Genomic DNA, 12,176 nt, shown 5'->3' with positions numbered 1-12,176 from the left:
ACTCTCTTTTGGTGTATAACTTATTTAAGAATATTGATTACTTATTTCATTGCGTCAAGTTATTACAAACTAGAACTCAGATCTCCAAAGTGCATGCTGCCACATCACTTTGAAGTGAAACAAAGGGTGCTGCTGGGTAATCATAACTTCCAAGTTTTTAATAGTATATTACTATTCAAAAAGAAAAAAATATTCAAGCTAGAGTTGATATACATTTGAATATATGAATGATATGAGAATTATTTATCCTAAAAAAACTTCAAAAAGCTATATAAAGGTTCTCACTTTCGTTCTCATTTTCGACAGCTCTTTCAAAGAATACGTGCCATTGCAAAAAATATTGAAAAAAAAAATAGAAGCATTTATTTTGAGCTTTATTCATTGAAATGAAAAGTTACGTAATGAGCAACAAGTTTAATTATCAAAATTATATTTTCTCCTAATATTTTATTAACCTCTTAACTAGTGAAGTATAAAGAAATATTGAAAAAATATATATTATAGTTCCTACATTCAATTTTACTGTCAGGATAAGATAATAATAGGAACTATACTGCCAAGGAGCTAATAATTTTAGGTAAACATACGTGTACCACTGGTTTTAACTAAGTAAGAGAATTTAAATATTTCGATTATTAAATTGTACCTTAAGTAGGAACAAACATGCATACTGTTAGATTATGGTAATTTTAAATACAATAATGAATAGATTTAATAATTATTTAGAAAAAATTGAAATTTCAATAAATACAAAATAATTATTTTAATATTATAGTTCCAAAATTATTTTTGTTATGCAAACCACACAAAATAAATAACTATTGAAAATAATCTAACATTAATTTTTAAAAAATATCTAATTCTAATATCTAATCTTCACATCTTGAAATCCTCAGAAAGCTTAAACCTCCACAAATGTTTCAGTCAGGTTAGAACTATAAATTTTCTGACAGTGTGTTTATAGAAGCTAAGAAGTTCCACATATGAGGACTGAAGAGATTAATACTTATATTATTATTAATATCTTTTAACTTATTAAAATACTTGAGTGGATTTTAAATAAGAATTGTTTTCACTCACTTACATCCACAGTTTCTGTTTTGTGGGATTGCATGCGCGAAACATAGACTTTTTGTAAGAAACAAGCGTTATATGCTGCCATAAAACAATTCTGAATTTCATAAGGATGCTAAGACTAGTTATCATCGAGTAGTAGATAAAGAAATAAAATGAAGAAAGATCTCTTTTCGGAAGTATTTTATTTTGAAGTCATTAAAGAAAACAGCCCCAACAAAGTATCTAAAAAACAAATGAGAGAGTGGCAGTGATTGCTATCAGAATACAAATGCATTTCAGTCGTGGCACTTTGTGAATGAGAGACAAATATTGGTTAAATTATTTCTTTTTTCCCTTGCGAAGAGCTTTGACTTTTGCAGCTGAGGCAGACTGCTTAGAAGCTGTTAAACTTGAGCCTCCAGCTTTAGCCCGTAACTCATTTTCAACATTGGCTCTTATACTTGATTCTAAGGCCTGCAACAGAAAAAGTTTGTATCAAATGAAGCAGTTTGAAATTTTTTAATAGGAAAAAAGATAAGTAAATAAAAACCTTTTGTAGCTTTTTTCTTTCAGAGACACTCTTCTTAGGAGTCTTTTTGGTAACACTGCTACCTAAAATAGGAATAAATATATTTAAACTAAAAAAATATATATATGGAAATTAATATAAGGAAAAGTTTATTATGGATGACTTTAAACGGTTAGCGCCCAGCGTCAGGAAAACTATTTCTTCTTCTAAAAATATATATTGAGGTAGGACAATTATTTTAGTGTTATCATTTGTCTAGGAGAATCAAAACATTTTCACCTTCTAAGGTTGGGAAATATTATAATTTTTTTTTTTAAATTAAAAAAAAAAGAAATAAAAACTGATTTATTTTAATTGATTTGTTAAATTGATTTTTTTTTTATTTAAATCGTAATTTTTGTATTTTTTTTTTTTAAATTTTTATTTTTGCCAAAGCACCCAATAAAATATTTTGAGATTATTTAACATTATTTAAAAATAATGAATAATTCTTATTATAATGGCTAAAATAATTATTTAATTATTAAAAACAAATCATTGAATAAATAAAACCAATTCATGGTGAATAAATAAATTATATTTTTAAAGCTCAATTTGTTAATGAGTGTTAAAGATTAGGAGATTATTTGCCAATTATATATCTAATGAAGAGTAAATTAGTTTAGATCAGAAAGCATTACTGAAAAAAATTGTTCAAAGTTACTTTGGGTAGAACTAGTCTTAATAAACGCAAACTACATATACAAACCGCATTTAAATAAGCATAAAACTAAATGGATATAATTATAATACGTTTTTTGCCCACAAGTTATTTTATGCAGATTTAATGAAAAATCATAATTCAAAAGTTTAAGGCCACTCTTATCCCAGTTCAGTCCATTTTAAAACATAATAATTTACTTGTATATCTATTTCACTATTTTTCAGTAAAATACCAACATTATCACTGAAATCAGACTTTTTATTAAAAAAAAAAAACTCACAGCTGGAATGCATGTATTAATTCTAATGCATAAAAAATATTTAAAATTTCATTAATGGCTTTCAAAAAAATCTCAATAGATTTAATCAGTGATAAAAAATTAAGTGATAAAAAATTAAGTGATTTAAATCAAGTGTCATTCCAACGCTGCACCCAACATAATTTATTAATGATTCAGAGATGTGGGACAAGATATATGACTATAAGGAAATGGGAGCTAATAGTAGAAAATAACCATTTAGTTTAATATCATATTTTATACCACTTTTTTCGATGCGTAAAGGCACTTTTTGTATCACTTAACAATAAAAAGTACAAAGAAATGGGGATCGACAAGACTCTAAAACTAGAACAGAATTTAAAAAACTTTCAGTGTATCACTCCGCTTATGTTATATTTGTTAGAAGACAATGTGTGAACCGAACTGACTTAATATTCTAGGAAGTATTATTGTATTTAAATTTGCATGTAACTTCACCCTTCATAAGATTTTTCTGTATTTATTAAATTTTAAAAGATTAAGAGTCTTAAATCGATTAAAAGTAATTAATATTACACTATAAATAAAGTGCAAGGGTTGCCATTTTTTGAGTGTTATCTTCAGTTCTTTATGTTTTCAGCTGAATTAAATGGATTTAAAGTAGCACAATTCATGTTGTAAACAGTACAATAACATGATGAAAATATAAATTGGAAGTAGTGATCAGGAAGTCTGCAAAATTTGATCACTAATGCCACCTGTGCTTTGCTTTACAGGATGCGGCAAAAAAACTAGAAGTTAAGTCACTTCTTTTTCATTTGTGTGCTTATTTCTTCTGTCTGCTAATTTAATTAAAAAATATTTTATAATATATCTCCTAGCTTACTTATTGTTTTTTGACGTTTTTGCAATGTCAAGCAAAAGATCTACTATTTTAGAGCTATTTAAGTAAAAAAAAACAGAAGCGTGAAACTGTTAATTTGCTCCGTACACAAGTGTTAGGCCTTTCTAAAGCAATTGCTTAAGCAAAAATGGGATAGATTACAAGTAGAAGACTTGCGGTCCATTGCTGAAAATTTCAATAGGTGCCTGAACATCACTACTAAAGGTGGTCACTTTCAAACCAGTTAAATTTATTTATTAGTAAAATTCTACTCTTATTATTATTTGTCATACTTTGTTAATTTATTCCTTTTTAATAAAGTTAAATTAAAAATCGTTTGTCCAGTTTTTTTTGTCCCACCCTCTAGTACATGGGTTTCCATCTACAGAAGCGGTAGACATAATGCTCTGTTCAGTGATCCAAATTGAATGCAGTCCATTGTTGGTTGGAGATCACTAGAATAAGACACAAACCACCATCAAATAATTATCAGTATTCCTGTAGACTAGTTACTGATCTACACTGACAATCAATGGAAAGGTGATTTTTTTTTTTTTTTTTTTTAGACAAATGGAATAAGGAACAAAATTTGGTTTCGTCAGTCAAAAGAAGTTTGCTTTCATAGCTTCTGGCGAATTTTTAACTTTTTCGTGCAAAGGAAATAAATTAGAAAAAACAAACAAATAAGAATGCTGTATTAGTGACATCATTGTCAATTTAATGATCAAGATTTTTTTTAATCAAAGTTTCTGTTTCAATTTCAATGCACTGCCCACTTTTTAATTTTTGCTTAATACTTGTTCCATCTATGGTAAATATGAAAGATTCAATCTGCTTGTTAAAAGAAATATTAAATTTAATTTTTTAATTAATTTACAAAATTTAGATAGAGCTGAGTTTGCACCACTGACAATCCAACAATAAACATACTTCAAAAAAATTTTTTTTTAGTTATCAATAATATTTTATTTTAATAAGTTTTTTTCCAATATTCTATCTATATATATGTAACTTCAAATTAGTTTAACAAATCTAAATATTTTAATATTATCTTAATTTTTCTCGTTTCATAAATTTTCAAAAATCTAATAAGGGCAAGTAAAAGTGTCAATTTTTTTTTCAGGTGCCGAACCTTTTGACCCCTTCCTGCCATTAACTTCTCAATAGTCAACATTTTAATATTAAATTACCAAATTTAATTACTTCATTGGATTTTTTTTTTTTAAATAACGACAGGCACTGAACTTTCGTTCTTCGCCTTAGAAGATGCCGGAAGTGTTGCTCATTTATTGTTACCCAGTGGGCACCTGTGAACCAAAGTCACGGAGGTGAGCAACATTACCCACGCCACACTGCCACAAATACCCGTTTATAGGGTGGGCCACATTCATACATTCACATGTCAGAAGACAACAGAGAGAGAGAGAGAGACATCCATGCCCAGAGCGGGATTCGAACCCGCAGCCATTGGTTATGTAACACTGGGAATGAAACTGATAAACTAAACAAAAATTTAGATTTAGAAAAAAAACAAAAGGGTCAATTCTTGTTTTCATAGCAGCAGACAGCCTTAATTTGTGGCAGGGGAAGTTCTTACAACAGACAAACATAATTAACCCCTTGCTGAATCTATTTGTTCTGAAATATTAAATGAGAAAAGAAATACACTATGTAATATAACTTTGTCAGAACAAGTGATACCTTGATATGCTGTCAAATTTCCGAATTTTTATGAAATTATTCGATTAACGGCATGGGTACTAAGATTCATTAACAACTGTAGAAAAATGGTTAATGAAAGACAAAAAGGCGAATTGTCCATCACTGAGATAGAGAATGCTGAGATTCCTTTAATTCAATGAGTGCAATCCAAATTTTTTGAAGAGGTTAGTTCAATTCTCAATAGATGTGTCTTTAAAGATGAAAAAGGTATTTTTCGTATCAAGACAACCACGGAAAGAATCGATAAGTCAGCTTTCCGATCTCCTATTCTTCTACCTGATAAATGTTTATTCACCAAAAGACTTCTTCAACATTTTCATCAAAAATCCATCACGCAAGAAGTCAAATACTGCTCAACATATTTGGAGAAAAGTTTTGCATTTTAAGAGATAAAAAAACAGTGAGAAGTACTTTAAACTATTGTGTTGAATGTAAGCGTTTTAAGGCTAAAATTTTAGAGCTAAGCCTGTAGCTTTACCTTGTGACAGAACAGGATATTCAGAAATTTTTGAAATCGATCTGGCAGGCCCGCTTTATGTAAAGCAAGATGATAAAGTTTGGATTGTGCTGCTTGTTTACTTGCCCTCTTTTAAGAGTTTTTGAGATGGTTACTTCCTTAACAACAGAGTGGCCTTTGTTATGTTTTATGGCAAGAAAGGAAAGACCTAAAATAATTTATTCAGATAATGGGACTAACTTTAGAGGGGCATTTAATTTGTTATGTGAAATTGATTGGAACAAAGTAGTTAAAGAAAGAAAAATAGATAGAATTTCTGTTCTGTTGTCTCTTGAGGGACTAGTTTGAACTGTCAAGATCTTCTCAACAAAACACTAGGGAAAGCCATACTTACGTAGGAAAAATTGATAACAATTTTACATGAATGCAAAACACTTGTAACCTATTTATCGAAAGATGTGGAGGACTTAACACCTTTGTCGTTTTTATCAGATAGAAATAATTTTTAAGTGTCTGATATAGACACACTTTAAAAAAGAGTAAGATTTCATCTAAAGTTAAAAGAGAAACTGAGCACAATTCAGAAATGAATATTTAGGACTACTCATTCAAAAACAGCACAAAGACCCTCGTAATCGTAAGGTTAGGGTGGGTGAAATTGTCTTTATCGGAAATGTTAAAAAAGGGCAAAACTGGCCCTCAGACAGAGTAGTTGATTTAATTCATGGGAAGGGTGGAAAAGTGAGAGGGGTTAAATAAGAGACCAATGCATTAATATGTCCCATACAAAGAATTTTTCAATTAGAACTTTGGGAAGAAACTTTATCTTCCTGTAAAGGAACCAGTGTCGCCTGCTGAGCTGCAACATTACCTCAACTATAAAAAGACTCTTAATAGATGATCTATAAAAGTGCTAAAATATACTTGAGATGTGATAAATATTCTGAGTTAGTGTTAAAAGGGGGAGCGTGTGGAGAGTGGTTTCAAAGCGTATATGATTTGGTTGGATTGATCTGCATTAACCTTGAACCAGCAGATGGCTAAATGAATTCTGAGAGAAGAGCTCAAATTATTAACTGTAGTTTTGATTTTCTTTGTCTCTTTATATGTGTTCCTTAATAATGTGTTTGTATACATTCAGGATTTGTTTTATTTTTATTGACCTGCTATGAAACAAAGGATAGATGTTTACTCGTTTACCTATTCAGATAATTTAGAACTGGCCATATGCAACAATAAAAATTGTAGAAATTGAATTCATTTTTTATATTTTTATATAGCTTTATTTTAAAACCTTATACAGGCATATAAAACTACAGACTAGTAAAATATTTTGGTTACTAATCAATTAGGGCCAGTGCCAACATTTTCTTTTGTACCACTACCTTATCAATACCAAAAACCAAAGCTTCTCCCTTTTCAGAATGAAAGTGATGTACTATGTACATTTCAAAAAGAAACAAAACAGAATAATGTTGCAAAGATGCTGCAACAACAAAGATTTGTTTTAGAGGAAGAAAAAAATTGCTGAAAAATATACAGCAAAAAAAAAAATATGAAATGAAAAACATTATATTTATAACATGTAGAACACACACAAAAGTAGAAAAAAAACTAAACTCATGTGAAAACTTTGTATGTGTATGTACAAATCCTATAACTTCAGCTATATTATTTCTTGAAGTTTCATTGCTGATAAAAGTTAACCATATCGAAATTCTCATTTACCCTGTGTATTGTATTCATATGCATTTATAGATCAATGTAATAAAAATGGTGAAATATAAACAAAAGCAAAAACTTTTTTAAAACGAGAACACCATCTTTTACAACATACAAATACTAAACTACATTTCAACACTATTATTTTTCAGAAATTAATATGAATTATTTTTAAAATGACATGCATTCCACATTTTTTTTTTGCAAACAATCTGAATGGATTTAATAATCTAAGTGGATATGAATGTAATATAACCTTTCTTAGAAGCTTTAGTGATCTTGGGTTTCTTGGGATTACTTTTCCCGCCTTTCATATGAGATCCTTGAGGCATTTTAAAAGGTTTTCTAAATATAAATGGCTAGATTTAAAATGAAGTTTTTGAATTTTTTGTTTGTTTAGAAACGCTCTTAGCTGCCTATTTCTGCTATTCAAACAGTACACTACGCAACCCACTTTCTTAAATAAAAAGCTTGTAGTAGTAGTAGTAGTAGTTAATTTACGTCACACTAGAGCTGCACAATGGGCTATTGGCGACGGTCTGAGAAACATCCCTGAGGAAGATCCGAAGACAAGCCATCACAATTTTGATCCTCTGCAGAGGGGGTGGCACCCCTGTTTCGGTAGCCCAACGATCTGCACGTGGAGTCGAGCACTTTACGGTACAACAGTTTAACGAGGACCAATACCGCACACCCTCGGTCCCTAAGCAGAGTGATCCAAGTGGTCACCCACCCGCACACTGACTGCAGCCAGTGATGCTTGACTTCGGTGATCTGCTGGGAGGCGGGCACTTGGAACTATAGTCCATTGGCCACAGAAAGTGCCAGAACTGCTAACTCTCTTTTCGTTTCCCAGTGGGCACCTGTGGTGAAGCCACGGCTGTGGAGCAGCGTCGCCCACGTCGCACTACCACAACCCGTTTATAGGGCGGGTCACATTCGCACACAAAGGAGAAAGGACATAGAACACAGATTGAGAGAAAGAAACATCCATGCCTTGCCCGGGATTTGAACCCAGAACCTTTCTGATGCAAGGACAGTTCCCTGCCCCCTACACACGCCGGTCGGCCTTCCGAAAATTTAATAAATTAAAAATTAATTTTAGTCTCTCATGATCGTGCACATGATGCAGTGAATTGATAAACGTATTTCTTTTCATGTTAATGTTGTTCTTTAATGACTTCCAAATTATGATCAGTTCAATTCAATCAGAAAGTACTGATCAACTTTTAGCTATCATTCATACCGTATAGATAAATTCAAAATATAAATTACACTATATATTTGTTTAATTAAGTCAAATTTTATGATGCTTACTATTATAAAATCTGCATTTTGAGTTTAACATTTTAATTGTTTATTAATTTTCCTTGAAAATTGTCTTTATGCTGTATAAACAAATTTTAATTTGTAATTAATTATTGTAAATTAATTGTTGATCCTTAAATAACAAACTTAAAGCTTTTTCAAGTGAAAAGGTTTAATTGCCTAGCAACTATTAAATGTGATAAAATAAGTTAAACAATTTTTGAAATATTTTTGTAATTTTACAACCTTCAATTTACATAAGGTTATTATTGCAATAAGTTAATTATCACAATAAGTTAAATAATACAATAAGTTAATTCTTACAATAAGTTAACTAATACAGTAAGTTAATTATTACAATAAGTAAATTTTTACAATGTATATAAGTTATTGCAAATGTATTAAACGTCGTTTAATGGAAGAGCAATTGCTCTAATAGATTTTCGTTTGAGTGAATTAACTATATCTGATCAGTAACAATTAGATAAATTATAACTGTGCTTTATAATAATTGTCGAGGTGGAGATATTTCCTATCTGGTACCTGCTAACACTAACTACTTTTGTCAAGGTGCTAAAGGATCTTTTAACTAGTAAATATGTATATATTTTTATACATATAGTGATTTTTGAAATGGTAGCTACAAATTGATCACCGTCTGTTTTCTTTTCTTTTCTTACAAGCTACTGCCTGGTTGCTGCCAAAATTAAGCACTTTTTTGGCTTGGCACTGGTACCGATACAAAAATCTTTCCATAATTCTAATCTTTACTGGTAAAAACCTAATTTTTACCTAATGTTAAGTTATGGAACAGTAAACGATGTCAGAAACTTTTTCACAAATAACAACTTTGCCATTATGTACCCAAATATTTACATAATTGTTTTAATATATACTATCAAATGTAAATTACTTAAAGTTGTAATGCATATCTTTAAGTCTTGGCTTGTGATGAAACTAAAAAAACAAAATTTTGCACTTATGAAATATTAAAAATATGTTTAAAAAAACTTTGCGCCATACAGATTTGTACTTTTTTTTATTCTTATCCATTCAGCATCCATATTTTTTTCAATACACCTGGATACCTGTATATAATCTGGAGATATTTATAACTAAAGAAAAACTAATTGCTGAGCCACTATTTTATAAAACAATTATTTAATAGAAAAATCACATAAATGAGAAACCACAATTGTATTCAAAATGGCAATTTTAGTAATGAGGGTCATTGTGTCAAAGCCTGTGATGGCTAGTAACTAGCATGATACACTTTTGATTACCTAGCTTCTATAAATATATATTATCAAATTTTTATCCTTCATTTTAAGTCATATTTTGTAAAATATCTCATAACTTTTTTATCTTCTAAGATACACTTTTTAAATTTTAATTAGTTGAAATGAATTAAAATACAATGTCACCAAGATTTGGGTTTTTGACATGATGGTTCATGTGTCAGAAACTTGCCAACTCTGGTTTTGCAGCTTAAATTTCTCCAGATTTTCCCAGAATCTTCTTCCATTGGTTGGGGCCATTCTATGTATTCTTTTGTCCAATTCTTTGGTTTTTCTAAACTATTCTGATCTGATTGGGGAGACCACAGCATTATTTTGAGAATTCTTTTGCTGTTCTTTCGATTTTAAATAATTGGTACTAAATTTTGAAGTATGCTTTGGGTCATTATCTTGTTGAAAGATAAGCCTTTTGTAAACTTTTGAAAAACGTATACCAGATAGCACGATATGATGTACTAATATTATATGATAAACTTATTTATCCCATGTAATCTTCACTTTTCTGCCAACATTTTTTATACTATATAATGATTTATCAACTTTTAACCCTCAAAACCACTGTGTTATAAGCGCAAATTGCATTTTATTTGCATTCTTCAGTTTTATTAATAGTTAAGGATTAGAAGAATAATATTAAATGTAGAAATGAAATTTAATAATTAAAATCTATGTTATACATCAAATTTTAATTTCAATTTGATTGTTCAAGAAAGGAAAGAATTTACGCAATCTTACTTTAGTCTCTTTTTATGTGTAAATAATCATTAAAAATTCACACAAAAATATGGATATAACGAATAGTGATTTGGCCTAAGACTGAACATTCGGCTAAAATAAATAGCTGAATAGCAACATTAAAAAATTTTTAAAAAAATTCATGAATAAATATTATTTTATATAGAAATAAGTTTATAATAAAAGTACAGTTATTATATAGGATATTTTTTACAGTCATTATTGAAAAATAATTTAAACTTAGCCGTGTATTATTGGTACCGGTAAAAAGGGAAAAAGCAAGATATTGAGATGTAACTTAGATATAATTAAATACATATTATGATGATTGGAAACTTTAATATGACAAAACTGACTAACAGTTCTTACATTAAGTTGTATTTTTTTTTACAGACAAAAATTTACCTCTTAATTCTTGAAACAGAACTTCAATGCTAAAAATAATATATTTCCCGAAAACAAAATTATCCATAAAACATTAAAAGAGATAAAGTCTACTAGAAACACTTAAAAATGCAGCTCTATCATAAAAACGACTATAAAAATGAAAGATTATATGCAAAAGCAAAACAGAAAAAATATAAATCGATCTTAATTTTTGAAAGAAAATTTTGAAGCTAAACATTTCAGTTTTCAATCACCGTATTGTCAAGAAAAGTTGAAGATTTAAGCGTAATAGAAACTCTCTTATTTTCGCGTCATAATAGAAACGTCTATAAAAACAAGTTTTTTGAAAAAGAAAAACTAGGTAGAAACCAAAACAGAAATCGCTCCCAATGTTTAAACGAAAGATTTAACGTTAAAAATCTTAATTTAACTTTCTCACATTGCCGTATTTTTAGAAAAAAAAGTGACCATAAAAGATTAACGTTCATTGGAAACGCTCCTTAAAAAATGCTGTCATAATAAAAACGCTGATAGAAAAAAAAGTTAATAAAAAAAATCTAAGGAGAAACAGGAGGAAAAAAAAAGTTTTTGGTTCTGAAATATAGCTTAAACGTTGAGAATCACAGTTTCCCGTATTATTCTTACCAAACAAGAAGAAAGTGACAATAAAAGAATGAAATCTATTAGAAATTCACCATTAAAATGCTTCGCTTCAAATAAAACAGAAAAACAAGCAAAAATGAAATAAAGAAAAGATCTCAAATTTTGAAATATAAAGTGTTAAAAAACGATGAAACTGTCTTGCCTGAATATAATTTTTTTTAAAATCAACATTTCAAAATTTATGGTTTTGTATAAAGTAATCTAGTTTCCATTCTTCAAATTTCGCTATTCCATTGTCTTTCAGAACATAAATTAACAAATATTAGAACTTACTATGTGTAAAAACTATTTCTAATAATGTGTAGTAAAAACTAGTAAACTTTATCGTTTTCCAAATAATACTTAACCGAATATTTGGCCAAATATTCAACCAACCGAATATTTTGCAGAATAGCCGAATACCGAATAGTGGCCGAATATTCGTTACATCCCTAATAAAAAGTTGAAATAAATT

The 12,176-nt window shown here is 29.2% G+C and overlaps 1 protein-coding gene across 1 annotated transcript; it reads right to left on the bottom strand.

Moving 5' to 3' along the window:
* Positions 1 to 1,242: 1,242 nt before the first annotated feature.
* LOC110282023 (uncharacterized) lies at positions 1,243 to 7,772 on the bottom strand. The gene is made up of 3 exons (XM_021144548.4): positions 7,588 to 7,772; positions 1,607 to 1,668; positions 1,243 to 1,530 (listed from the first exon to the last, which is right to left on the bottom strand). The coding sequence occupies exons 1-3, from the start codon at positions 7,661 to 7,663 to the stop codon at positions 1,396 to 1,398; spliced, it is 273 nt and encodes a 90-aa protein (XP_021000207.1). The 5' UTR covers positions 7,664 to 7,772; the 3' UTR covers positions 1,243 to 1,395.
* Positions 7,773 to 12,176: the final 4,404 nt, after the last annotated feature.

Source organism: Parasteatoda tepidariorum, chromosome 1, assembly GCF_982258835.1.
Source record: "Parasteatoda tepidariorum strain Cologne lab strain chromosome 1, Ptep-v5.0, whole genome shotgun sequence".
NCBI lineage: Eukaryota > Metazoa > Arthropoda > Arachnida > Araneae > Theridiidae > Parasteatoda > Parasteatoda tepidariorum.
This window is presented reverse-complemented; position numbering and strand designations above follow the sequence as displayed.